Source organism: Capra hircus, chromosome 21, assembly GCF_001704415.2.
Source record: "Capra hircus breed San Clemente chromosome 21, ASM170441v1, whole genome shotgun sequence".
NCBI lineage: Eukaryota > Metazoa > Chordata > Mammalia > Artiodactyla > Bovidae > Capra > Capra hircus.
The window spans coordinates 4,754,370-4,779,233 of record NC_030828.1 but is presented as its reverse complement, the minus strand read 5'-3'; the positions used below and the strand labels follow the sequence as shown (position 1 = coordinate 4,779,233).

At 49.0% G+C, this 24,864-nt stretch overlaps 1 protein-coding gene across 5 annotated transcripts in view; it reads left to right on the top strand.

Moving 5' to 3' along the window:
- LRRK1 (leucine rich repeat kinase 1) overlaps nt 1-24,864 on the top strand; it is a 141,399-nt gene that overhangs the window by 82,218 nt on the left and 34,317 nt on the right. For all 5 annotated transcript variants that reach the window (XM_018066303.1, XM_018066302.1, XM_018066304.1 and 2 more), the window contains 9 exons: nt 8,797-9,023; nt 10,058-10,185; nt 10,281-10,444; nt 11,638-11,775; nt 13,255-13,367; nt 14,355-14,431; nt 19,906-20,035; nt 21,862-21,974; nt 22,340-22,554. In XM_018066303.1, coding sequence (XP_017921792.1) covers nt 8,797-9,023; nt 10,058-10,185; nt 10,281-10,444; nt 11,638-11,775; nt 13,255-13,367; nt 14,355-14,431; nt 19,906-20,035; nt 21,862-21,974; nt 22,340-22,554 — 1,305 coding nt within the window. The remainder of the gene's footprint in view (nt 1-8,796; nt 9,024-10,057; nt 10,186-10,280; nt 10,445-11,637; nt 11,776-13,254; nt 13,368-14,354; nt 14,432-19,905; nt 20,036-21,861; nt 21,975-22,339; nt 22,555-24,864) is intronic.

The window sequence follows — 24,864 nt, the reverse complement described above, 5'->3', positions numbered from 1 at the left end:
TTCCACAGAGACCTAAGAAGGGGGCAGCTTGGAGCTTACTCTGGTGGGGCTGTGCTCAAGATTGCAGAGGCACGTCCTCCCAGCACTGGGGCAGAGTCCTCTGTGTCCTGTCAGGGCCCAGTTGCCAGCCCCTCAGCTCTTTAGGTTAAAGCCAGCCTAAAAGCATTATCAATTTCAGCCCTTCATAAACCATTATATTCTCCAACCATAAGGGTTGTGCCAACATAAAAGCATGAAAGAGGGCATGCTCCCAGTCTTGGACTCAGTCTCTGTGACATTTATCTATGGAAGCTTTAGGCAGCGGTGTATGCTGCTAAGTCGCTTCAGTCGTGTCCGACTCTGCGACCCCATAGACGGCAGTCCACCACGCTCCTCGGTCCCTGGGTTTCCCCAGGCAAGAATACTGGAGTGGGTTGCCATTTCCTTCTCCAATGCATGGAAGTGAAAAGTGAAAGTGAAGTCGCTCAGTCCTGTCTGACTCTTCACAACCTCAGGGACTGTAGCCTACCAGGCTCCTCCGTCCATGGGATTTTCTAGGCAAGAGTCCTGGAGTGAGTTGCCATTTCCTTCTTCAAGGCAGCGGTGTATAAAGGCAGGCAATTGCCTTCCTGGACCACAGCTTCCATCGCAGGACAAGACCTTCTTATGCAGAGGTCCTCCCAAACATCATTCCCTGTACTGAGCCTAGTGTCCTGGTCTTCCTTAAACTGGTCATAGTTACTATCACGGCCTTGGAAACAAGTTTCTTAAGTCACCTTCATTGCCTTCTAGAGATCAGTACTTCCTTTCCTTTGGTCCAGAATTGAAAGGACTCATGCTTAAGAACCAACATAGCAGTTTGTCTGTCTGCTTCTTACAGGGTGATGTGGCCTTAACCATGGTGCTGTTGAATTTGGGGATCTCTACAGCCAGCTATCTTTGACTTTGCAGTTCAGCGTGCATGGACTTAATGATACATTTGCTAGGTTGTCTCCCTCAGAACCTGGTTTATTGTGGTCCTGTGCCGGGGTCCAGCCCCGGTGGATCCAGGGAATTCAAAGGGTGGATGGCGTTGGTGAGGAAAGACTTATTTATTGATTGATATAAGATTAGATTAAGAAACAATAGTGTAGTAGGAAAATTAAGTGGAGAAAGAGGGCTAAATAACTTGGATTCTGCGGAAGACCAATAAAATTCCAGACAAGGAATTTGCACCATCTACATTGGGCCACCGGCGCTCGCTTGAATATCTAAGGGTGCCTCACCTTAGGCTCCCTTTCGCGCGGGTCTTAACAGCCAGGGCAAGTAAGTAGACTTGGTGAGCCTCCGTGCCCCAGATGGGAATTCAGCCTGAAATTAAAGTAAAGAGCAGAGGGAGGGAAAGGGAGAAAAGGAGAAAGAGAGAGAGAGAGAGACACAGGGGAAACAGTCCAGCGACTGGCTCTGGCCCCTATTGTTCAGAAGGCCTTTTATACTTTTGATGAAACATGGAGATCGATGGGTAACACAAAGTTATGCAGCGTTAGCAGCCCAGATTCTTATCAAAACCAGGCTTTTCTCTCTGCATACCTAGTTGTATACACAAATCTTAGGTAATTTACATCGTCTTCCAGCCAAAAGGGCCAATTAACATTTTACAGCCTTTTTTCTGATAAAGGTTTGTCAACCAGAAGACTTATTTGTGTTGATCTTCCCAAAGTCTGGTGCCATTCTCAGAAAGCACTAAATAAAGTTACATTCTTACATAGCAAGGACACAAGAGGAGTGCAGTGATATATAACAAAGAGAAAAGTAATTAACTCAAAAGTCTAGTGTTGCTAACATCAAAACTACTATATATCTTTTTCCATATCCCATTTACATTGATTAACATCCTCCCAGGTGCCTAAAATATAAAGAATATGGAGGCCTGGCAGCAGTCATTGAGTCAATTTTTAACTACCAATATAATTTTTAACTCTTTTGAAAAGGCTTTGTATCTTTAAGATGGTTTAAGCTTTGTGCCTCTCCCAGTTGGGGGGCTGTAAGCAATTCACAAGCTGCAAGAGATCCGGGGGAACCTGTTAGGCAAGCTAGAGAGTTATCAGAGGGGGTTTTAATTGAAACATCCCTTTCAAATGCAGAAGACTAAAGCCCTGAGTTGACTTTTTTCCAGAGAATATCAGAAGAGTGGAAAAGCAGGCAGATTCTTATTTTTTGGGGGGTGGATGCTCAGGAAATTCCAGGGGGAAAACCTGAGGTCTGATTAGCCTTGCCATCAGAGCTCTGCCACATGACCTTGTCACGGGTGGAATTCCTCACGCTGGCTCCCGGCATTCCTGTCTTCACTAAACACAAATAAGTAATGGGGGTGGCCCAGCTAGGTTTCTATGCATCCTTTTTCCTTCCTTCTTCCTCACTGCCGCTTTGGAAATACTTGTACACCCTGGAATGTTTGTGCACCAAAAGGAAAGTAACTTTTGAAGGTGAAAGTTCTCAGACTAATCCAAGACCAGGTGGAAACCTTACATGCTTTTCCAGCCACCATCCAGCCCAGAAGTCTTTTCACAAGCATGTCTGAATTCTGAGTGCGTCCGTGGCATCGTGCTTTCAGACTTCTGCTTTTTACTGCTTCTCTCAGGGCTTGAGCTTGAGTTTCACAGATTTCAGCCCTGCAGAAACTCTGGTGGGCATTAGACCTAGAAAAAGCTCAATTTTAGGAACTGGGAGGATCTGCTTCCTCCCCTTCCTCATGTCTGGTTTACTGAGTGCCACACACAGCCACTCACTTCTTACTGATGATTTACTTCTGATAAATAGTGCCTCCAAAGAAGCAGAGAGGCTTCCCCGCAGGTGTTCGTTCCTGGTTTTGTGGTTAACATCATATGCTCTAAGTCCATGAAAACCAAGAAACTGGTGAGTTAGGCTGTCTAGATGCGTGGTCAGTACACACAGCTCTTCCTTTGAGCCATAAACTCCCTGGGCCTTGGTTCCATCTGCAGCCTCCAGATCTTCAAGCACAGTGCCTGGCAGGCTGGCCTGCACTTGGCAATGCTCAAGTAAGTGCTGACTCTGAGGCTGGATGGCATCCTTGTTGCCTAACTGGGGGCCATAACGCAGACCCTTGCTGAAGCACTTGCAGGTTCAGGAGGCTTTAGATGACTCAAAGGATGAGGGCTCTGAACTCCAGGAGAAAGAAAACGGACCAGGGAGCACCACGTCCCCTTTGTCATGGTGGCAGGACAGAGTGCAAAGGCAGAGGCGAGAATCTGGGGTCCCTGAGTAACCCTGTGAAACCCAGGATCAAAAGCGACCTCTCTCACCTGTAAACTTGTGCAAGACTCTCTTCACTCTGGCCCACCATCCTGGTGTTTCCAACAGCTCCAGAGAACCCTGGTGGCCCTTTGGCAGGTTGGTCAGTTGGTTACTGACAGCAAGGCCATGATCCCTTGGCCCCACAACCTTTCTATGAATTCTAGTGTTGGGTTCACTTTCTGAGCCCTGTGGTTCATTTATGAACAGGTAGTTTCTGGTGCCAAGAATACACAGAAGAACTATACAAAAAAATCTTCATGACCCAGATAATCATGATGGTGTGACCACTCACCTAGAGCCAGACAGCCTGGAATGTGAAGTCAAGTGGGCCTTAGGAAGCATCACTATGAACAAAGCTAGTGGAGGCAATGGAATTCCAGTTGAGCTATTTCAAATTCTAAAAGATGATGCTGTGAAAGTGCTGCACTCAATATGCCAGCAAATTTGAAAAACTCAGTAGTGGCCACAGGACTGGAAAAGGTCAGTTTTCATTCCAGTCCCAAAGAAAGGCAATGCCAAAGAATGCTTAAACTACCACACAATTGCATTCATCTCACACGCTAGCAAAGTAATCCTCAGAATTCTCAAGTGAAGATTCAGCAGTGTGTGAACCATGAACTTCCACATGTTCAAGCTGGTTTTAGAAAAGGCAGAGGAACCAGAGATCAAATTGCCAACATCTGTTGGATCATCAAAAAAGCAAGAGAGTCCCGGAAAAAACACCTACTTCTGCTTTATTGACTGTGCCAAAGCCTTTGACTGTGTGGATCACAACAAACTGTGAAAAATTCTTAAAGAGATGGGAATACCAGACCATCTTATCTGCCTCCTAAGAAATCTGTACAAAGGTCAACAAGCAACATTTAGAACCGGACATGGAACAACAGACTGGTTCCAAATCGGGAAAGGAGTACGTCAAGGCTGTATATTGTCACCCTGCTTATTTAACTTATATGCAGAGTACATCATGAGAAATGCTGGGCTGGAAAAAGCACAAGCGTTAATCAAGATTGCTGGGAGAAATATCAATAACCTCTGATATGTAGATGACACCACCCTTATGGCAGAAAAGAAAGAACTAAAGAGACTCTTGATGAAAGTGAAAGAGGAGAATGAAAAGCTGGCTTAAAACTCAACATTCAAAAAATGAAGATCATGGCATCTGGTCCCATCACTTCATGGCAAATAGATGGGGAAATAATGGAAACAGTGAGAGACTTTATTTTGCGGGGCTCCAAAATCACTGCAGATGGTGATTGCAGCCATGAAATTAAAAGACGCTTACTCCTTGGAAGAAAAGCTTTGACCAACCTAGACACCATAATAAGAAGCAGACACATTACTTTGTTAACAAAGGTCCATCTAGTCAAAGCTATGGTTTTTTCAGTAATCATGTATGGATATGAGAGTTGGACTATAAAGAAAGCTGAGCGCCAAAGAATTGATGCTTTTGAACTGTGGTGTTGGAGAAGACTCTTGAGAGTCCCGTGGACTGGAAGGAGATCCAACCAGTCCATCCTAAAGGAGATCAGTCCTGAATATTTTTTGGAAGGACTGATGCTAAAGCTGAAACTCCAATACTTTGGCCATTTGATGCAAAGAACTGACTCATTGGAAAACACCCTGATACTGGGAAAGATTGAAGGTGGGAGGAGAAGGGGATGACAGAGGATGAGACTGTTGGATGGCATCACTGACTCAATGGACATGAGTTTGAATAAGCTTCAGGAGTTGGTGATGGACAGGGAAGCCTGGTGTGCTGCAGTCCATGGGATTGCAAAGAGTTGGATATGACTGACCAACTGAACTGGACTGAACTGAGTTTCTGGGCTTTAGTTGGAAGTTTTCCTTTAGTCTTGAATCCTCAGTTCTAGGAGTTGGCCTGTTCCCTGGTTTTTTCTACCTTCTACCAAGAACAAATTATTAACCCCACAAGCCATCTGCTAAAAGGAACCCAGAGGGTGGGCAGAGGTCTTGGGAGAAACAGTGGGCCAGAAATTTGGGGAGTGTTTGGAGCAGATTGTGGAGGTGTGGGGCTGTCCGGGGCAGGAGTTGAGGTGTTCTCTGCAGACAGACTGCAGTTGGGGAGGCTGTGGGGTTTGAGCAGACCTTGATAGTTTAGAGTGGTGGATACGGCTAGAGGCGGTAGTAGATGGATTGTTGGTCACAGTGGCTTGACTCTTTTCAGCACACAAACAATTCTTGAGTGTCTGCTGCACGCTAGGCACAGTGCTGAGCTTCAGAGGTGGTTACATGAGGCCTAGCACTGGAGATGCAGACAGTCCAGCTTCTGGAAGGCCACACTGCCTCCTGGGGCAGAGGAGATGGAGACAACCCTCGGGCTGGCAGCGTAGCACGGAATCCACAGGCGGTTTCCTAAAAAGAGAGTTGAGCCTGACAGTGCCTGAAAAAGTGCTCACCCTCACTCAGCTTGCCCAAGACCCCACATGGGGTGAGTTAGGCATACACAGGGCTCGAGTCCCCGAGGCAGAGTCCCTGCCCCTTATGCAGTTCTAGGCTGCAGCTCCAGGATCAGAGAGGCTGACACAGAGGAGATGCAGGAGGAAGGTTGCCATTGTCGAGACACAAAGTCTCAGCTGGTTCCCCGAGGATGTCTGATTTGTGTCGTAATTGGCTCGTCTCACCATAACAACCTGAGTTACACCTGTTGTTTTATTTTTGATGGCCCTTACAGAGTTTTATTTATAAAACTTTCAACCAACACCTAAGGCTTGTTATTTAAAAGCAAACCCAGTCTCCTTTTCACTTTGCATTTGACTGCCGTATCAGTTCAGGTGACCTGAATGGCCACACAGGTCCGTGCAGAGGGGAGAGAGTCAGACTGCGATCTGGACGCCTTGGATCAACAATGGCTGCTAACACCACAGGATGAACTGACGTAGGAACAGGAAACATTCCCTAGTCTCCGAGTATCACCCTCTCAGATTGCTAATCACAGAGCACAGTGTGACTTCGTGGCACAGAGGTAAACAGTCTGCCTGCCAGTGGGGAGATGCAACAGACTCGGGGTCGATCCCTGGGTTGGGAAGATCCCCTGGAGGAGGATCTTCAGTATTCTTGCCTTGGAAATTCAGTGGACAGAGGAGCCTGGCGGGCTCCAGTCCATGGGGTCCCAAAGAGTCAGAAACAACTGAGCGTGCTCACACACGTGCACACACAAAGTGTGGCATTACAAAGGACAGATCCCTTAACCACGGGATCAGACTTGGCATCACCATTAGTGAAGGCCATTAGGCCACGTCAGGTGGCCTCTTGTGGAGTTCAGTTAGTAGGAATGAACACTGAGATTTTTGCCAAAAATGTTTGACTTGAATCTAAACATTAGGAAGCAAAATTCAGATTATGGGATATTCTACAGAACAACTAGAATGACCTGAAAACTGGCAGTGCCGAAGTTTAAAAGGACAGCAAAAGGCGTGAGGATTCTTCTAGATTCAAGAAAGGTTAGGGTTAACTAAATGCAATGTATGATTTTTGTTGAGATCCTGGATCAAGATGCAGAATAGTTATGAAAGACGTTTCGGGAATATTTGAACATGGAGTATGGATTTGATAATGTTGTACTGATTTCATTTCTTCCGAGATAACGTTGGTGTGAATGAGGCGCCACGGTTACTTTCAGATGACTCAGCAAAAAATGGAAAGTGTGTGTTTGTGTGGAGGGAAAAAGAAGAAAAAGAGATGTGGCAACATGTTAACAGTTGGTGAATCTAGATGAAGTGTATATGAACGGATATGCATTGAACTGGTTAAGCCTTTCTGCAGTTTTGAAATTTTTCAAGATGCATAATTATGGGGGGAAACAATAGTGATAATAAAAACAGGCTACAGCTCAAGCTTGACTTGTCTAAAATAAAACTGAGACTAAAACTCCATTCTCTTGACCTGAAATCCAGTAATACCACCGCCTCTCTCCATCGAGGTGAGTGGAGAGAGACAGGCAGACAGAGACAGAGCCCCCATCTCCTTGGTTCAAAACCCAGAGTTTTGAGAAGGAACAGCAGACCCAGCTTTCCAGCCCTGGCAAGTTAGCCAAGGAGACAAAGCCGAGGCGCACACGCCACCTTGTGACCAGATAAGGGAGTCTACTGCTGCCAATTTTGAAAGCGAACTTACCTCGCGTTATTGGTATCCTTCCCAGTTGCAACATTTTCCCTTTAGTGAAGCACTAATTCTTGTTTCTCCAATTTTCTGATACGGATTTCCAGCTGCTTTAGAGACACTAGCCAAAAGAGCCGATTTCCTTTCCCCAGAAACCTCAGTGAGCCCCACATTCTTGGATGATCAAGAAGAGCAAAGCCCTGCTCGTGAACATTTCACCAGATCCCACTTACCACCATGTGCCAGCAAGCTGCTGGCCTTTCTGACCCAACCAAATGAGAAAAGCAAAGGAGATTTATTCAGCGCTTTTGATAGCGAGTCAGCCACCGTCGCTTGCCTTTTGTCAGAGGAGTGGAGAGGCTTTATCACGGACAAGGGCAAGCCATCGGGTGTGCCCTGTCTGGTGGTGGTTGGTGGGCAAGCTGGAAGCGGCGACCTAGAAGGGGGCATCCTTCATAACTGGTTGGGGGAGCATGTTTGACTTTCCCTAATTAGTCATAGCAGTTGTCTTAGCCTAGGGCTAGAGAACCCTTCTCACCTGAAAGAAAGGATCATATAATTTATACTTTATTTCTTTAAATAGAATGAGTCAAACTCTAGGTCAAGTTCAGTCTCTTCCTTTCCAGAGTGTGTTCCTTAGACCAGCAGCTCTGGCATCACCCGGGAGCTTGCAGGAAATGCCAAATACCAGGCCCCACCCCTGACTCACTGCAACGCCTAGTAACAGTCCAGGAAGCTACAGGGTAACTTCTGTAACAGTTGGCCCCAAACGTCCGGGACTCGACTGAGAAGTAACCGCTTCCCTAGCTTTGTCCCTGCTTCCAGTTTAGATGAGGGGGTTATTAGTGTCCTGGTAGACTGCTGCAGGTTGTGGGTCAAAGTCCTCTTTTTCCCATGTGGTGTCTGGCGGTCGCCTGTGTGTTGTTGCTCACTCTGGAAGCGGTGCATCCACAAAGCACCCCACATGGTGTGAGCACGCGCAGGCGCTTCTTGCCCTAATCATGGGGAAGAGTGACCTGAAGGGAGAAGACCCAGGTTTGGGTCTCCGCCTTCTTCTGCAGGCTGGGGAGGGTCCTCCAAGTTGGGGTGGCCTCTTCTGCACAGAGCAGGGGCTATTCCTGCTGAGTGTCCCGCCTGGCTGTGATCAGCCCTCTCAGAGGTGACGCAAAGCCCACGTGCTCCCTCTCGAGTCTGGAGAGCGCATTGCTGTGTCTGCAGAGATTCCCTCAAGGATACAGGTGCCCCCAAGTGACGACGTGCTCCCAGTTCTCCTGATCTCTCAGGACTCTGCTGAGATGAGCAGACAGACTCACACTTGGATAAACCATTGCTTTATTCCAAGTCTGTGTGAGCCCTGGGTTTACCACTGGCGTGTGCTTTGCCCATTTCTCCAACACCCAGGCTCTTCGTGTGAAATGGTCCCACCTCAAGCTGCCCTGGGTGGATCTGGACTGGCTCATCGACATCTCCTGCCAGATCACAGAGCTGGATCTTTCTGCCAACTGTCTGGCGTCCCTCCCCTCGGTCGTCCCCTGGGGCCTCATCAACCTCCGGAAGCTGAACCTCTCGGACAACCACCTGGGGGAGCTGCCCAGCGTGCAGTCATCAGATGAAATCATCTGTTCCAGGTGGGCTCCTGCCCCGCGGCCCCGGTGGGGGGCCTTCGCCATGGGAGCCTGGCTGCCCCCGCACCCTCTGCCTGTAGCATCTGCTTCCTGCAGTCATGCTGCCTGATTATAGCTGGTGCTTTGGAAAACAGATTTTCAGCTAAAATGAGAGAAGGAAGTTGTGTGTGCCTTTAGCAAGCTCTTGGGCACAAGGTCCTGGCCTGCTGTCCACGTGAACACAGAGAGTTCTGCCAGGGTTGGCCCATGTGTCCACTGCTCTTTGCAGCGATGCAGGCCTGCCAGCCCACGATGCCCAGTCTTGGTCCTGCAGGCAGGCATCAGAGGAAGGGGGCTGGTGGAGGCCACGGGGCCCAGACACTCCAGCTTTTGGCCTACCTCCCAAGGAAAGTGAGCAGGGCCTCCAAGAAGCAGTTAACTGCACAGGACTCTGGCCATGGTCTAACAGTGTGGGCAGCTCCTGTCTCTTTCTGGGAGGCCTTGGGAAGACACCCAAGCCCCCCGATGAGGCTGCATAGGGAGGGGAAGGACCTTCCCTTCCCTGATGTACTGATGATCATGTCTGTAAGCCCTCGTTCCATATGGGACATGAGCTGATTTCAAAAGCTAAGGCTCTAAGTGAAGTGAAGAAAAGACTGTTGATAAGAGCGTAGGGTTAGCAGTAACTCGTGGGAAAGAAGCCCTGTACAAAAAATTAAGTGCCGTGGAGTGGGGGTCCTTAACCGGGGCAGAGCCAAGAGTCCAAAAGGTTACAAAGCACTGCTCTCTGGACTTTCAGTAGCTTCAGGACACCAGCTTGTTCTGTTATCACATACGTGAAAAAGGTTACATCCCTACTGGTCCATGAGACCCGGACCCACCAAAGAGAGCTCTGGTCTTTTTCTGCAGACGACACAGCGACAGTAACACAATTAACAGAAATCATACTGGTGTTTCACTGCACCTTCCTTATCCTGTGCCAGGAGAAAAAGAAACATGTTTACAGAGAAGTACATGACCACGGCTTGCTTCTGATGCCTTGACTTTCCCAACTACAGGCTACTGGAAATTGACATTTCCAGCAACAAGCTGTCCCACCTCCCACCAGGATTCCTGCATCTCTCGAAACTTCAAAAACTGACGGCTTCAAAGAACTATTTGGAAACATTGTTTGAAGAAGAGAGTGGTATGTTTCATCATCAGTAACCTGATATACTTTGTCATTTTCTTCTTGACTGGGATATTTTTTTTACCAATTCATCCTCTCTTATTTTCTCCTAGCCACGAACTGGATTGGTTTACGGAAGCTACAGGAGCTCGATGTTTCTGACAACAAACTGACAGAACTCCCTGCACTTTTCCTCCATTCTTTCAAATCGCTCAGTTGTCTAAACGTCTCCAGAAATAACCTGAAGGCATTTCCAGATGCCTGGGCTTGCCCTTTGGTTAGTAACTTGCCAGAAACCGTGAAGGGAGCGGTCAGTCCCGCAGAGCTGAGGGTGCACCGTGCTCCTCCCCTCGGTGTGCAGAGTTGCACCATGTTATAGATGAGCGTGTCTGTCACTCAGCATCTTGCAGCTGAGGGTCTCAGGCGGGTAACTCACCTGAGAGCCAGACCCCCCAGCTTTGGGTTTGAGATTGGCACCATAGCACCTACGAGACTTTCCACAGCTACAGCTTGGAAATGGAATGGCCGGGGTCGAGTTCTGTCCAAAAACGTGAGGCCATTCCCTTAGGACAGCCATAAAATAAGAATGAAGGTGAGAAGGCGTAGTCTGCACGCATAGCACTCCCCTTCAAACGGTGGTTTTGTTTCTTGGCAAGTTTGCCTGTTAAAACGGATGGGCCAGCATAAAGTATATTTGTGTTTTCTTGCTGTTATTTTTAACAGCAAATATGGAAATTCTCCACTCCTAAAGTTGACTCATTGGAAAAGACTCTGATGCTGGGAGGGATTGGGGGCAGGAGGAGAAGGGGACAACAGAGGATAAGATGGCTGGATGGCATCACTGACTCGATAGACGTGAGTCTGAGTGAACTCCGGGAGTTGGTGATGGACAGGGAGGTCTGGCATGCTGCAATTCATGGGGTCGCCAAGAGTCAGACACGACGGACAGACTGAACTGAACTGAATATTAATATTTCTAGTTTAAATATATATGTGTGTGGGGTGTAGGCTCCTCTTCAGAACACTGTCCTGAATTGTCCCATTATTTTCAAGGACAATGGGCCAGGCGTCCTGGGGGAAGGGAAAAGACCACGAGCCACCTTGGTCTCCCCAGGAAACCTTTCCCACCCGTTCCCTGGAGCAAGGACAGGAAAACAGGGCAGGATAGTCTGCATACATACGTGCTCAGTTGCTTCAGTCGAGTCTGACTCTTTTTCATCCCATGGAATGTAGCCCACCAGGCTCTTCTGTCCATGAAGACTTCCTGGCAAGAATATTGGAGTGGGTTCTTTATCGCTGAGCCACTAGGGATGCCCAGGAATAGTCTGTAGCCTCTTAATTAGCTGAATTGTATTTATTACAGAGGTTTTTGTAATGGTCTTATTTTTAACATTAAATTTGGAAAGTCTTTCTCATAGAAACCCCAGCCTTTAAAAAGCTGATTATTTCTCTTTATTTTCATACTCGTAGAAATGTTGCAAAGCATCCAAAAATGCCCTGGAGTTTCTACCAGACAAAATGGCTGTGTTTTGGAAGAACCACCTGAAGGATGTGGACTTCTCAGAAAACGCACTGAAAGAAGTTCCCCTGGGACTTTTCCAGCTTGATGTAAGTCAAGTAATAGCACCTTATTTCTCATTTTCAGGTTTTGTAAGAAAACCACTCCACACTGCAGTTCTATGTACTTCTTCAGAGCTTTTGAGACAAAGAAAAAATAAGTTGAAAGAAAAGTTTAACCGTCAAGATCATGCATGCTAAGTCGCTTCAGTCGTATTTGACTCTGTACGACCCCATAGACAGCAGCCCACCAGGCTCTGCCGTCCCTGGGATTCTCCAGGCAAGAACACTGGAGTGGGTTGCCATTTCCTTCTCCAATGCATGAAAGTGAAAAGTGAAAGGGAAGTCACTGAGTCGTGTCCAACTCTCAGTGACCCCATGGACTGCAGCCCACCAGGCTCCTCCGTCCATGGGATTTTCCAGGCAAGAGCACTGGAGCGGGGTGCCGTTGCCTTCTCCAAAGACATGCATGGTTGTGTGCGAAGATTGAGAGGAAATGTGCAAAATGACAACAGCTCTGGGAGGAAGTGGGATGATGGGTTTTTATTTCCAGAATTTTCTTTAATGTTGACAGTAAGCACAGCCCCTTGGACCTTCTGTGGCTCTGTTCCTTCCCGGCTGGCGCATGAGGCTCGGGCGGCACTGCCGTCACGTCCCTGCTCCCTGCCCGGAAGCGGAAGAACTGGAATTGCTGGGCGTGAACTCAGGGAATGCCCTGTACCAGAGCCCTGGCTGTGTGTGTCCCAGCAGGGCTATTCCCAGACCTGTCTGTCTTTCCTGCTCTGGTGGGAACCTCTGAAAGTGCAGCATGGGTCCTATTCATTGCTTGGTGCCCAGTGGGAACCTCTGAAAGCAGAGCATGAGTCCTAGTCACCATTTGGTGCCCAGTGGGAACCTCTGAAAGCAGAGCATGAGTCCTAGTCACCATTTGGTGCCCAGTGGGAACCTCTGAAAGTGCAGCATGGGTCCTATTCACCGCTTGGTGCCCAGTGGGAACCTCTGAAAGCACAGCATGAGGCCCAGTCACCACTTGGTACGCAGAGCCAGGCCAGGGTGGGGAACTCTCCATCACCCCAGAGGAGTCCATGTCAAGCTGGCAGAGGTTCTGTGACCCGGGCAGTCACCCTCGGTGTTGCTGCTGCTACCCGACCCCTGTCCAGGGTGTCACCTGGGCCAGCCCAGGGAGCCGTCACGCTCTGCCCACCCCTCTTGTGCTGGCACTGTGGCCTCCAGGGCCTCAGACTCTTCTGCTGTTCCTGGAATGGGTCCACAGTAATCGTCGCTTCTAAGAAGCGTCAGTTCATTCCTTTCATTCTGGAATAATCGCCTCGCCGTGATCCGAAGGGAAGGGTCTACTGACTGTCCCATTTGCCCTTACTGCTGTGATGTCAGGAGTGTGAAGACTCTGTGAGGGCCCTCACTATTGGAATCCCTGTGAGAGTGAATTGGTTATAACCGTTTGGTTTCCCTTCTGTTCCCCTACCCCTGTGGTATCTGACATCGCCTTTGCCCTCTCTCCCTCTGCCCCAGGCCCTCATGTTCTTGAAGCTGCAGGGAAACCAGCTGGTGGCACTCCCACCTCAAGAGAAGTGGACCTGCAGGCAGCTCAAAACCCTGGATCTCTCCAGAAATCACTTTGGCAAGTAAGCAGGGGTCTCTGTCCCCGGTGAGCTCTCCAATGTATGTGTGAGCCCAGTCACAGACCTGTGGGATGGCATCCATGCGGGCTCGCTGAACGACCATGGCAAAGTGCTGTTGACCAGGCAGCTGAAACGATAGGCATGGATCTCCCCCAGTTCCGGAAGCTGGAAGCCTGAGAGGGAGGCGGCGGCAGGGTCGATTGCTCCCGGGGCCTCTCCTCGGCACGCAGACAGCTGACCCTGTGTCCTGATGCAGTCGGTCTCCCCCATGCCGTCTGTGTTCTGATCGCCTCTTTTGTAAGGACAGCAGGCAGACTGGATCCAGGCCCACGTTCATGACCTAATCTTAACTGGATAACCTGCTTAAAGGCCGTGTCTCCAAATACCTCACATTCTCAGATGCTGGGGGTTAGGACTTCAACATGTGAGTGGGAGGGACGCAATTCAGCCCAGCACAATATCCTACAGTTGCCAATCTTTAAAGACTCCTGGAGACTCTCCCTGCATCGGCCTCAGTTGTCCTTCTGTTCAAATTGCCAGTCACTAGCCAATATGTGTAGACTGAATAAAACGTACCCTCCAAGGTCTCCTCAGGAAGACCAGCTTCCTTAGTTCACTGGCTGAGGGCCACCGCTGCGGCATCTCAGTGGGACTTACCCCTCTAGGAGAGCTCCCCCGGTGAACAGAAAAGCAGCAGCCCCTGGAATGGGCCTTCCTGCCAGGCTTGCCTTGCCTGAGACGGAAAAGCTCAGGGGTGGAAACCGCCAGTTACCTTCTCTGCTTGCTTTTTTTTTTTCCCCAAAGACTTGTGAGCACAACTGGTGTAGTTATCAGACAGTGGCTGTCCACGCTTACACATCAGCCGCAGGGGCACCGACGCCCTGCTGGGGGTGTTTTCTCCCTTCTTTCTGCGTGCCATTGCATAGTCACAGCCCGAGAAGAAATGTCTTTGCCATGCTTTCCTCAAACCCGGACGTTTCTCCCCTGCAGAAACGAAGACATCCTTAAAACAAAGCGCATTTCCTTTTTCACCACCAGAGGCCGCCAGCGTTCGGGGACGGAGGCAGGTGTGTGTGTGGCCGCCGGGAGGTGAGACGGCTGGGGTGGGGGGCCCTGCAGGGAGACGGCTCCGGTGGCCTCTCGCCTGCGGTGCCCGGTGGAAGGCCAGAGACGCCCGTGCTTGATTCGGGCTCCTGACTGTGCCCATGGCTCGTGTCCCACAGATGGCCAATCTTTGTCCCGAAGCCGCCTTTCCTGTTTGCAGCCCATAAGTCCGGCAGCTCCCGTGTGTGGATGGCCTGCCCTGTGAGAACTGCCCTAGATATCTTGCACGTGTCAGTCTCTCTGTGACCACCACCGCATGATGTGGGTTATGATTTTCCATCTTGCCAATGAGGAAACTGAGCCTCCTGGAGTGTCTTCAATTTAGGCTTCCATAGCAAAGCACCACTGACTGGGTGGCTTAACCAACAGAAATATATTTTCTCTGTTTTGGAGGCTGGAAGTCCAAGGTCAGGGTGCACAGTGAGTTTCTGGTGAAGGCCCTCTTCTGGCCCGCAGACAGCTGCCTTCTTGCTCTGTCCTCCTACGGCAGAGAGAGCCCACTGATGTCTTCTTATAAGGACAGTAACACCATTGTGGGGCCACCCTCGTGAGCTCATCTAAACTCGGTCACCTTCCAAAGACTTCATCTCCTAATGCCATTGCGCTGGGGGTCAGGGCCCCCACTCACGGATGTGAGGGGACCCAATTCAGTCTGAGCACAGGGCTGACTGATGTGGGCAGGGACTGTTGAGCGGGAGAGCCAGCCCAGCACCGTGAGCATCAGCCTTGGGCCTGGGGGCAGCAGTATCCTTCCTCCACACCGTGGCTTCCTGTGAGGCGCGTGTGAAAACACCATGGTCCTGGGTCCTGCAGACTGTCCTGGCTGTGCTGAGACTATAGAGGAGCTCGAGGTCTTCCTCCAGACTCGTCAGGAACAGAACCTTTTCTAGAGGGTTGGGACTGGCCACATGACAAGGCCGGTTCAGCAGAGAACATTTCTAGGAAAAAAGTTCTTCTAGCTCCTCATTTCTGTAAGGTACAGTGAGAGGTGTGGGCTTGTCCCTCTCATTCAATCACCAGCCCTCTTTTTTAATCTGAAAGTCAGGAGTTCTAAAGCCATCAACACTCACATATATATCCCTGTGGATACTGTCCAATGGAACCGATATTTAGGTTATTTTAGGTGTAATATAACTTTTTTCTTCAGCTTGATTGATCTATATTGACAACTGCTTTTTAAGTGTGGTGGTGTCAGGTAGGGAATAAGCAATGCCACAGAGGCCAAGACACATTTACAGGAGGTGAACTAAACAGTCAGCCTACCTGTTGCCCTTTTTTGATGATTATATATGATTGAAAAAAGAATGTATCAAAGTGAAACAGAGAAGAGTCCAAAAATAGGAATTTAGTATGACGCAAGTGGCATTTCAGTTCAGTGGGGAAAAGAATGTCTTATTGTTTTAATAAATAGTGCTGATATAACTGCTTGTCCAGCTGAAAGGGAAAACACAGCGCTAGATGCCCACCTTACATCAGTTACAAATATCTCCATGCGGATGTCAGCTTGACGCATAAAAGAAAAAAGAAAATAACATTTAAGAGCATAAATATGTAATTTGTGTGTAGGCAGATCTTTAAAAGCTAGGTGGGAAATCCAAGAGTAATTTTTTAAAAAGCAAAATCTTTAGCATTGTAAAAAATGGGAAAACTTTGTTCAATAAAAGGCATCGTAAGCAAAGTCATAATGCAAACAGACCAAGAGGAAATATTTGCAGCAAAAATTGTTGCAACATAAACTGGCTTAAGTCCCTAATATACAAAGACGGCTTACAAATTGACTTTTTTAAAAAGTCAACCCAATAGGCAGAAACTGGGCAATGGATATAAACAGTTCACAGGAAAGGAAGTCCAGATGGCCCAGGAAGAAACAGAAAGGCCTCGAACCTCGCTACTAGGGAAATGCAATTTGGGATTTCATAACTGATCCTTTTCAAAACAAAGAGCCTTAGGACTTTGGAAATTGAGTCCAGACCTGAGGATTTCACTTGGAAGGAAGGAAAAGCAAGCATTTTTTGTCTCATGGAAGCCCAAACAGGCTGACAGGCAGGAGAAGGGCTGCTGGTGGACCTCAGCTGCACTCCCACTGCGGCAGGCCAAGCCCAGGGGGTTGGAGTGGACTAGAATGGTGTCTCTAGTCCAGAAAGGCAGACCATGCCAGCGCCTTAGAAGGTGGGCCAGCACTCCCTGGGGGACCAGCCGCTTTTTCATGAAACCGCCAAAGTGCAAGACCAGAGGCACACAGGGCCCAGCGGGGCAGAAACACGCACCGTGCCCTGAAAAGAGGCCCCGCGGTGGCCAGCAGGGGCGTGGCTGGAGTGGGGGAGGACCCATCCCTCCAGAGGCTCCCTGGCAGGGGTGGGAGTGCTGAGCTGTCTGCATGCAACAAGAGCCCTGTGATTTTGTCGATTTTATCTAGAGAGTTAAGGCCTGTGCCTGGGTGAAAGGGAGAGACGCTTTTCTTAGGAGGGTTGTTCTCTCAGGCTGTTGACCTGGGGTAAGGCATCATCTCTATTTGTTTGCAGATGGATAGAAAACTCCAAGTAGATTTATGTACATTCAAGTAGTCACATTGGCGCAGTGGTCTTGTCCAAAAATAATTTGGATGGCCATTTTTACAGTAAAATTCATACCAGCTGAGTCATAAATAACGTATGAATAAGTAATTACAGTTCATAAATACCTCAAGCTGTGCTCTCTGCCCAGCCCGGTTTTCAGGGTTTCCATTCTGGGCCAAGACGTCTGTGACAGGTGTTGTCTCTGTTTAGAGGACAAGTCCCTTATTCCATCTGTCTGTTTCTTAAAGAGGCTTCTTAAACACCAAGGTGAAACTAAATATGGAAACTACAGAGGCCATGTGTTCAGAACGTGTTCTCTGGGAAGAAAGTGGGTCTTTCTTAAAGTTTTTTTTCCATGCAAATTAGGGCAGGGTGAAGTTGATCATTCTTTTTCATTTAAAAAAAAAAAAACATTTTTTGAACATTTTTCTTATAGAACAAGGATTAGTACAAAGCTGTCCTTAAGAATCTGTTGCACATTTATTTCTGTAGAGGCAACTGTGTTGAGTCCCATTCATATGTTACTAGCTGGGCAAATTATCTAGGCGTCAATATCAGTATCCTGTTATCGTCTCTCACAGAACATTCTCTGATGCCAGGTTACCCTGTTACCATTGAGACTGCATCTACATGTGTGAAGAAAAGCCAGAGTTAAGGGAGGAGCTGTGATCCAGGGCGGAGGCATCGTTTCAGCCCCACAAAAGAATTCCAGCTTCTCTATCTTGTGTGTCTGGCAGAGACCTGGCTGAGAGGGCTTTGAGGCAGTTGTTTTATCTTGAATTTGAGCTGAAAGGGATCCTCAGGGGTGTGCTCACCTGCCCCCATTCTCCCTGCCTCAGGAGAGAGGAGAAGGCGCTTCAGAGATTCTGTTGCAATCTGACCCTCTGATTCCTATCAGTTTCCAAGCTTTCCCCACATTCTTTCTCAACTCACACACTCTGGTGCGGTAGAAACAGCAAATTTGATGTAATTTTAATAGGAACCTCAAAACCAGCATAATTACTGAAATCACTTAAATGTACTAGAGAGTTGACTTGTTCCTAGGAAGCATAAAAACCAAGTCCACATTATTATTTTTTCAGTTAACTGGCTTTTTTTTCAATTGAAGAAGTAATATATGCATTAATATATGGTAAACAAAATTTCTGAACTGCACCCAAGGGTGTGGAGTGGATATTCAGTCTTCCAGTGTTACCAAACTGAACTCGGGTCCACTCACCCGTGTCCAGTAAAGACCATGTAGCTACACTGGGTCGTGGTGAAGGCAAGTGCATTTATTGCAGGTGCTTGTCTAGGCAAGCCGGAGAAGGCAATGGCACCCCACTCCAGTGTTCTTGCCTGGGAAATCCCACGGATGGAGGAGCCTGGTGGGCTGCAGTCCATGGGGTCGCTAAGAGTCAGACACGACTGAGCAACTTCACTTTGGCTTTTCCCTTTCATGCACTGGAGAAGGAAATGGCAACCCACTCCAGTGTTCTCGCCTGGAGAATCCCAGGGACGGGGGAGCCTGGTGGGCTGCTGTCTCTGGGGTCGCGTAGAGTCGGACACGTAGTAGTAGTAGTCTAGGCAAGCAAGCTGTCCAGGCAGCTAGTGCTCACCGGCTTGAACTCCCCAAAGGCTTTCAGGGAAAGGTTTCTAAAGACGGTGAGGGAGGGAGATTGGGGGGGTGGGAGCAGCTTACAGACATTCACCTGACTAATTGGTGGTGAGGCAGTCGGGAGTCAGCGTCAACTTTCTGGTTCTGAGCGGTCTGGGGTCTATGTTCTTGTGGACAGCACGCAGTTAACTGCTTCCACCTGACTGGGGTCTCAGACTCTGCATAACAGCTCAAAATATTCATGGCTCAGAATATTCTCTATAGCCCTTGAGGAGGAACTAAAGCTCCTTGACTTGTTTAATGGATGAATTATTATTTTGGCTTGCTTGGCTGTTTTCCTTTCTTTCTGTACTTTCTCAGCTTCTCTGATGAAAAGTACTCTTTGGAGCTGGGGAAGCCTAGAAGGCCCGTTTTTCTACAGACAAGAGGCGAGCAGAGGACGTGTGGTTGGGGAGGGCTGTTCTGGGAAAGCCCCATAGGGTCCTGCTCAGTTAGTTACACCAGTGACCTCCTTCTCCAGAGAGAACTACGGAACTTCACGTGTCCGTCGTAGCAATTGCATTTGTGTCTGACGTGCACTATAACACATAACATATGTAATGTGTGTATTTGTAGTTTATATACACATGCTGATGACAACATGTAACGTATACATATTAATGTGCATGTGTGGTATATGTGTGCACACATATAACATATGTGCATGCACATAACTTCATGTAACAAAAGTAAGCGTGCAGGCATGTATGTTGTGTGCACATACCATCATATAGCACGCATAATTATGCACACATGCGTATAACATATCTAAGTGCATGGGGGGCTACTGTTTCCCATGTCTGCACACGTTTTATGGTACACAAATTTAGGCTTTTAGATACCTGCTTCCACACCTTGCTTTTTTGATTTACCAGTATCTCTTGTGTATCTCTTCATACCCATACATGTAGACCCACCCTGTACTTTGTAATAATTGCATAGAATCCCATTATTCATTTAACCAGCTCCTTGTGGGTGGATATACAAGTTGTCTTCTGCCTTTGTTACTGCAAACTATGCTGCTGAGTGTCCTTGTTCTCACATCTTTGCCACACATGCTAGGATGTCCGTAGGACCGTTTCCTAGAATTGGAATCCCTGGGTCGGTGAGATGAGCACCTCATTCTGATAGATTTGTCAAAATACCCTCTAGAGGTTGTACCAGTGTATGCACCCACCTGGCCTCCATGCTGTCATGGCCCAGAATTACCCTCCAATGTACAGTCTGCTTTGCCATCTCTTCACAGTGTGTGTACTCGAATTTCCCGCCTTCCTAAGTGAGTCTTTGGAAGTCCTTTGTCTGAACGACAACCACCTGGATGCAGTCCCGCCCTCAGTTTGCCTACTGAAGAGCTTATCAGAACTCTACTTGGGGAAGTAAGTACACAGCCAGCGCTGCTGCACCGGCCCTCAGCCCAGGAAGCAGAATGTCCTTGTGTGAACCATCCAAGGACACGGGAGCCAGGGAGACATTATCTACATACCAAGAAGCAGCAGTTGGATTTTCAGAGCCAGACTTAGTCAAAGAGGTAGGGGAGGGGGAGGTAGGGGTAGCTATGCAAGGATGTTTTCCTTGCCATTTCACTCATTTATAATGAAAGAGTGGCTCAATCATCCATCCTTTCATTCACTGACTATCTACTGGCAAATAGTGCAAAAGGATTCAGACAGTGTGCAAAATAATTCAGGCTACATTGCCTTGTCTAGAAGAGGTAGTAATCATCTTTATGATAGTGTAATTAATCGAAGAGATGGGGAAGTTGGGGGAGGGGACCCTGTTCTAAGCCATGGGGATTTGCAGAAGACAGCTGCCATTGTGCCACTGGCTTCCCAGGGAAAAAGGCTTTGGAAAACCATGCGTGTTCAGTTGCACAGTCTGATTCTTTGCGGCTCCATGGACTGTAGCCTGCCAGGTTCCCCTGTCCATGGAGTTTTCTAGACAAGAATACTGGAGTGGCTTGCCTTTTCCTGCTCCAGGGGATCTTCCCAACCCAGGAATTGAACCTGCGTTTCTTGCATCTCCTGCATTGGCAGGCAGGTTCTTTACCACTAGGGCCACTTGGAAAGGCTTTGGAATGAGTATTTAAATGAAACACTTGAAATCAGGGCCCAAGATATTTGGTTTGGGGTACAGATTGTCAGTGGCCCCCACAGGCCCTGGAGGCCGACAGGCTGCTGTGTGTGTGTGTTCTCCCGCGGGGTGTGTGTGTTCTCCCGTGATGTCTATGTGTGTGTTCTCCTGTGGGGTATGTGTGTGTTCTCCCGCGGGGTGTGTGTGTTCTCCCACGGGATGTGTGTGTGTTTTCCCATGGGGTGTGTGTGTTCTCCCGCGGGGTGTGTGTGTGTTCTCCCGTGGTGTGTGTGTGTTCTCCCGCAGGGTGTGTGTGTTCTCCCACAGTGTGTGTGTGTGTGTTCTCCTGCAGGGTGTGTGTGTGTTCTCCCGTGGGGTGTGTGTCTGTGTTCTCCCGTGGGGTGTGTGTCTGTGTTCTCCCACGGGGTGTGTGTGTGTTCTCCCGCGGGGTGTGTGTGTGTTCTCCCGCGGGGTGTGTGTGTGTTCTCCCGTGGTGTGTGTGTGTTCTCCCGCAGGGTGTGTGTGTTCTCCCACGGTGTGTGTGTGTGTTCTCCCATGGTGTGTATGCGTGTTCTCCCACGATGTGTGTGTGTGTGTTCTCCCACGGTGTGTGTGTGTGTTCTCCCACGGTGTGTGTGTGTGTGTTCTCCTGTGGTGTGTGTATATTCTCCTGCAGTGTGTGTGTGTTCTCCCGTGATGTGTGTGTGTTCTCCCGTGATGTGTGTGTGTGTTCTTCCGTTATGTGTGTGTGTGTTCTCCCGCAGGGTGTGTGTGTGTGTTCTCCTGAGGTGTGTGTGTGTGTTCTCCCATGGTGTGTATGCGTGTTCTCCCACGATGTGTGTGTCTGTGTTCTCCCACGGGGTGTGTGTGTGTTCTCCCACAGGGTGTGTGTGTGTGTTCTCCCGTGGGGTGTGTGTGTGTTCTCCCGTGGGGTGTGTGTGTGTGTTCTCCCACGGGGTGTGTGTGTGTTCTCCCACAGGGTGTGTGTGTGTGTTCTCCTGTGGTGTGTGTATATTCTCCTGCAGTGTGTGTGTGTTCTCCCGTGATGTGTGTGTGTGTTCTCCCGCGATGTGTGTGTGTATTCTCCTGTGGGGTGTATGTGTGTTTTCCCATGGTGTGTATATGCCCTCAGCAATCCTAGCCTCCGAGAGCTCCCTCCTGAGCTGGGGCAGCTGGGCAACCTCTGGCAGTTGGACATTGAAGACCTGAATATCAGCAACGTGCCTGCAGAGATCAGAAAAGAAGGTAGGGCTTCCTCGGCATTGCAAGCCCCCCTCCCAGGGAAAGATGCTCGAGTCTAGTTGCTAAGGACCTGGAGTAGACACTCCTGGGGACCCATGGAGCCTCTCCAGCTCCTGCGTTTGGGAAGATGCTGCCAAGTTCTCTGGAACTAGGATGCTGTCTTTAGAGCCCTGACTTTTAGATTTCACTTTTGGGGTGAATTGTATCACACCTTCTCTCCATAGACCCAAAAGTCTTCTCAGTTTACCCCATTAGAATACACAGAAGGTGTTCCTTCAGATAGGACGTTGTTTCTCCAGAACTGTCAGTGTGTTCCCTGCTCTGTGTCAGCAGCAGCATCTCCTTTGCCCTGCTGTGGTTTTGCACAGGCCCCAAAGCGATGCTGTCTTACCTGCGTGCTCAGCTGCGGAAAGCAGAGAAGTGCAAGCAGTTGAAGATGATCATCGTGGGTCCGCCGCGTCAGGGCAAGTCCACCCTCCTGGAGATCTTACAGACGGGGAGGGCCCCCCAGGTGGTACACAGCGAGGCCACCATCAGGACCACCAAGTGGGAGCTGCAGAGGCCGGCTGGCTCGAGAGCCAAGGTCAAGGATGATCGGCGTGCAGAGTCCCTGTGGGAGGGAGGGCGTGCCCAGGGCCCCTGCTTCCTCTTCTCCAGAGAGCCCAGGACTTTCTCTGCCCAGTGTCTGAGTCCCAGGATATTTGCAAGAGTCATCATGTACTGTTTCAAACCAGCTCCAAGGACAGTGAATCATTTCTTAAATGTCCTTGTATTTTTTCTCTTATAGCTGAGCTGAGGTTCCAGGCCAGTTGTTCCAGGCCTGGCTGACGGTTAGACTTTTTGATGAGCTTTTAAAGACCACTTTGCCCAGGTCTCATCAGCTCTAACCCCAAGGACTGTGATTCAGATGGCCTGGGACAGGGCCCTTCCCCATGGCGGAGAATGAGCTACTGCTATAGGAGTGAGACACAGCAGGAAGGCTGAGAAGGCAGCCCCAGAATGAAGGCCCTGTCCTCACTGACACCCACTTTCACCCCAAGTTCTGAAAAGTCCAGTTTCTAAGCCCTATTTTAAATGAGTCCTTCGATGAACCTGTTAATCATCCTGTTTTCCATTCAGTATGAGACAGATAAAAGCGAGAATTCTCTTACACTTGAATCAGAGAAGGGAGCCTGTTTTCTCCCAGCCCAAGGGATGGGCATGTGCTAGTGATGCCTCCCTTACCTGTTGCTGTGTTTGTGGTATACACGTGGCCACACAGGGACACAGGTGCAAGGAGGTTATTTGTGGAAAACTCAGCAGCCTTGAGGCCAGAAGCTGCATGATGTTCCCCATGGCCTGGAAACCAATTTTGTTGCAGAGTCTTTCATACAAAATCACTTTGCAAGTCAAGGAAATCCAATTTGAGTCATTAGGCATTCAAGCTGAATGTCTATTTTTTTATAACTTAATCTCTTTCATTGGAAGATAATTGCTCTACAATGTTTTGGTTTCTGCCATACAACGTGAATCAGTCATAACTGTGTGTGTATATATATATATTTATATATATCCCCTCCCACTTGAGCCTCCCTCCACCACCCATCTAGGTCACACAGAATACTAGGTTGGGCTCCCTGTATTATGGAAAGTCCTCAAAAATCTAGCAATAAAACAACCAAGAAAAGTGAAAGTGAAGGTCTTTAAGTCGTGTCCCACTCTTTGCGACCCTATGGACTATACAGTCCATGGAATTCTCCAGGCCAGAATACTTTCCCTTCTCTAGGGGATCTTCCCAACCCAGGGATCGAACCCAGGTCTTCCACACTGCAGGCGGATTCTTCCACATTGCAGGCTGAGCCATGAGGGAAGCCCATGCCAGCAGTCCAACTACTGGGCATATACCCTGAGAAAACCACAATTCGAAAAGATGCACATACCGCAAAGCTCACTGCAGCACTGTTTACAATGGCCAGTAAAGCAACTCAGATGTCCATCAACAGATGAGTGGGTGAAGATCTTGTGCCACGTATACAGGATGGAATATTACTCGGCCATGAAAGGAATGAATTTGAGTTGGTTGTAGTGAGGTGGGTGAGTGTAGATACGGACTCGGAAACTAGTTCTCTAGAGTGGCGATCTGCCCACTAGGGCCAGAACAGTCGAATTATTAACTCCAGCACTGCCCCCTTCCCCAGCAAACCCCAGAAGTGAACCTAGGTAATGCATGTCCAGAGGTTTTTGAAAGTAACCAGAATCTCTGGATTCTCTCCTACTTTTTTAAGCTGTTCTTCCAGCTGTTTTTTTCCAGCTGTTCTTCAGCAAATAGCTGTCTGAGGTTTGAGGAGTGACCCCCGCCCCTTCCTTTCTGCCATGATTCACGTTTCCGCCTACCCTTTTCAGGGAAGGACAGCCACCTGATCTTGTGAACACTCAGCTTTGTAACTCTCTGTGTGGCCGGGCCTTCAGCCAGCTTAGAACAGCTGTCCATTTTCATCTTTTTTGCCGAAAAAGCCGGTCAGCACACTGTTTTGGAGGCCAAGCTGCATCATGGTGGGAATGATTCTTTGCCACCAAGAAGCGCAGCTCTGGCCCGACTCTGACCTCATAGCGAGATAGAGAAACCGCCGTTCACACAGCCTTCCCTGGAAGCCCCGCAGCGGACCTGTTAGCGTGCTCAGGGCCCTCTGCCGCCACCCTCGGGGGCGCAGTCCGGCGGCCCGTCTGCGTGGCCTTGCCCACGCTCAGACAGAGCGTCAGTCTTGCTGTGAGCGCTGCGGTCAGCCTCAGGCTCCTCTGACAGGCGTCCCCTCACCTCCCTCACCTGAAACGGGCGCAGACAGCGCCCTCCTGCGCTCCACAGACACCCCCGCCCGAGGGAGCCAGCCGTCCAGCGCCCACCGCTCGGGCAGCT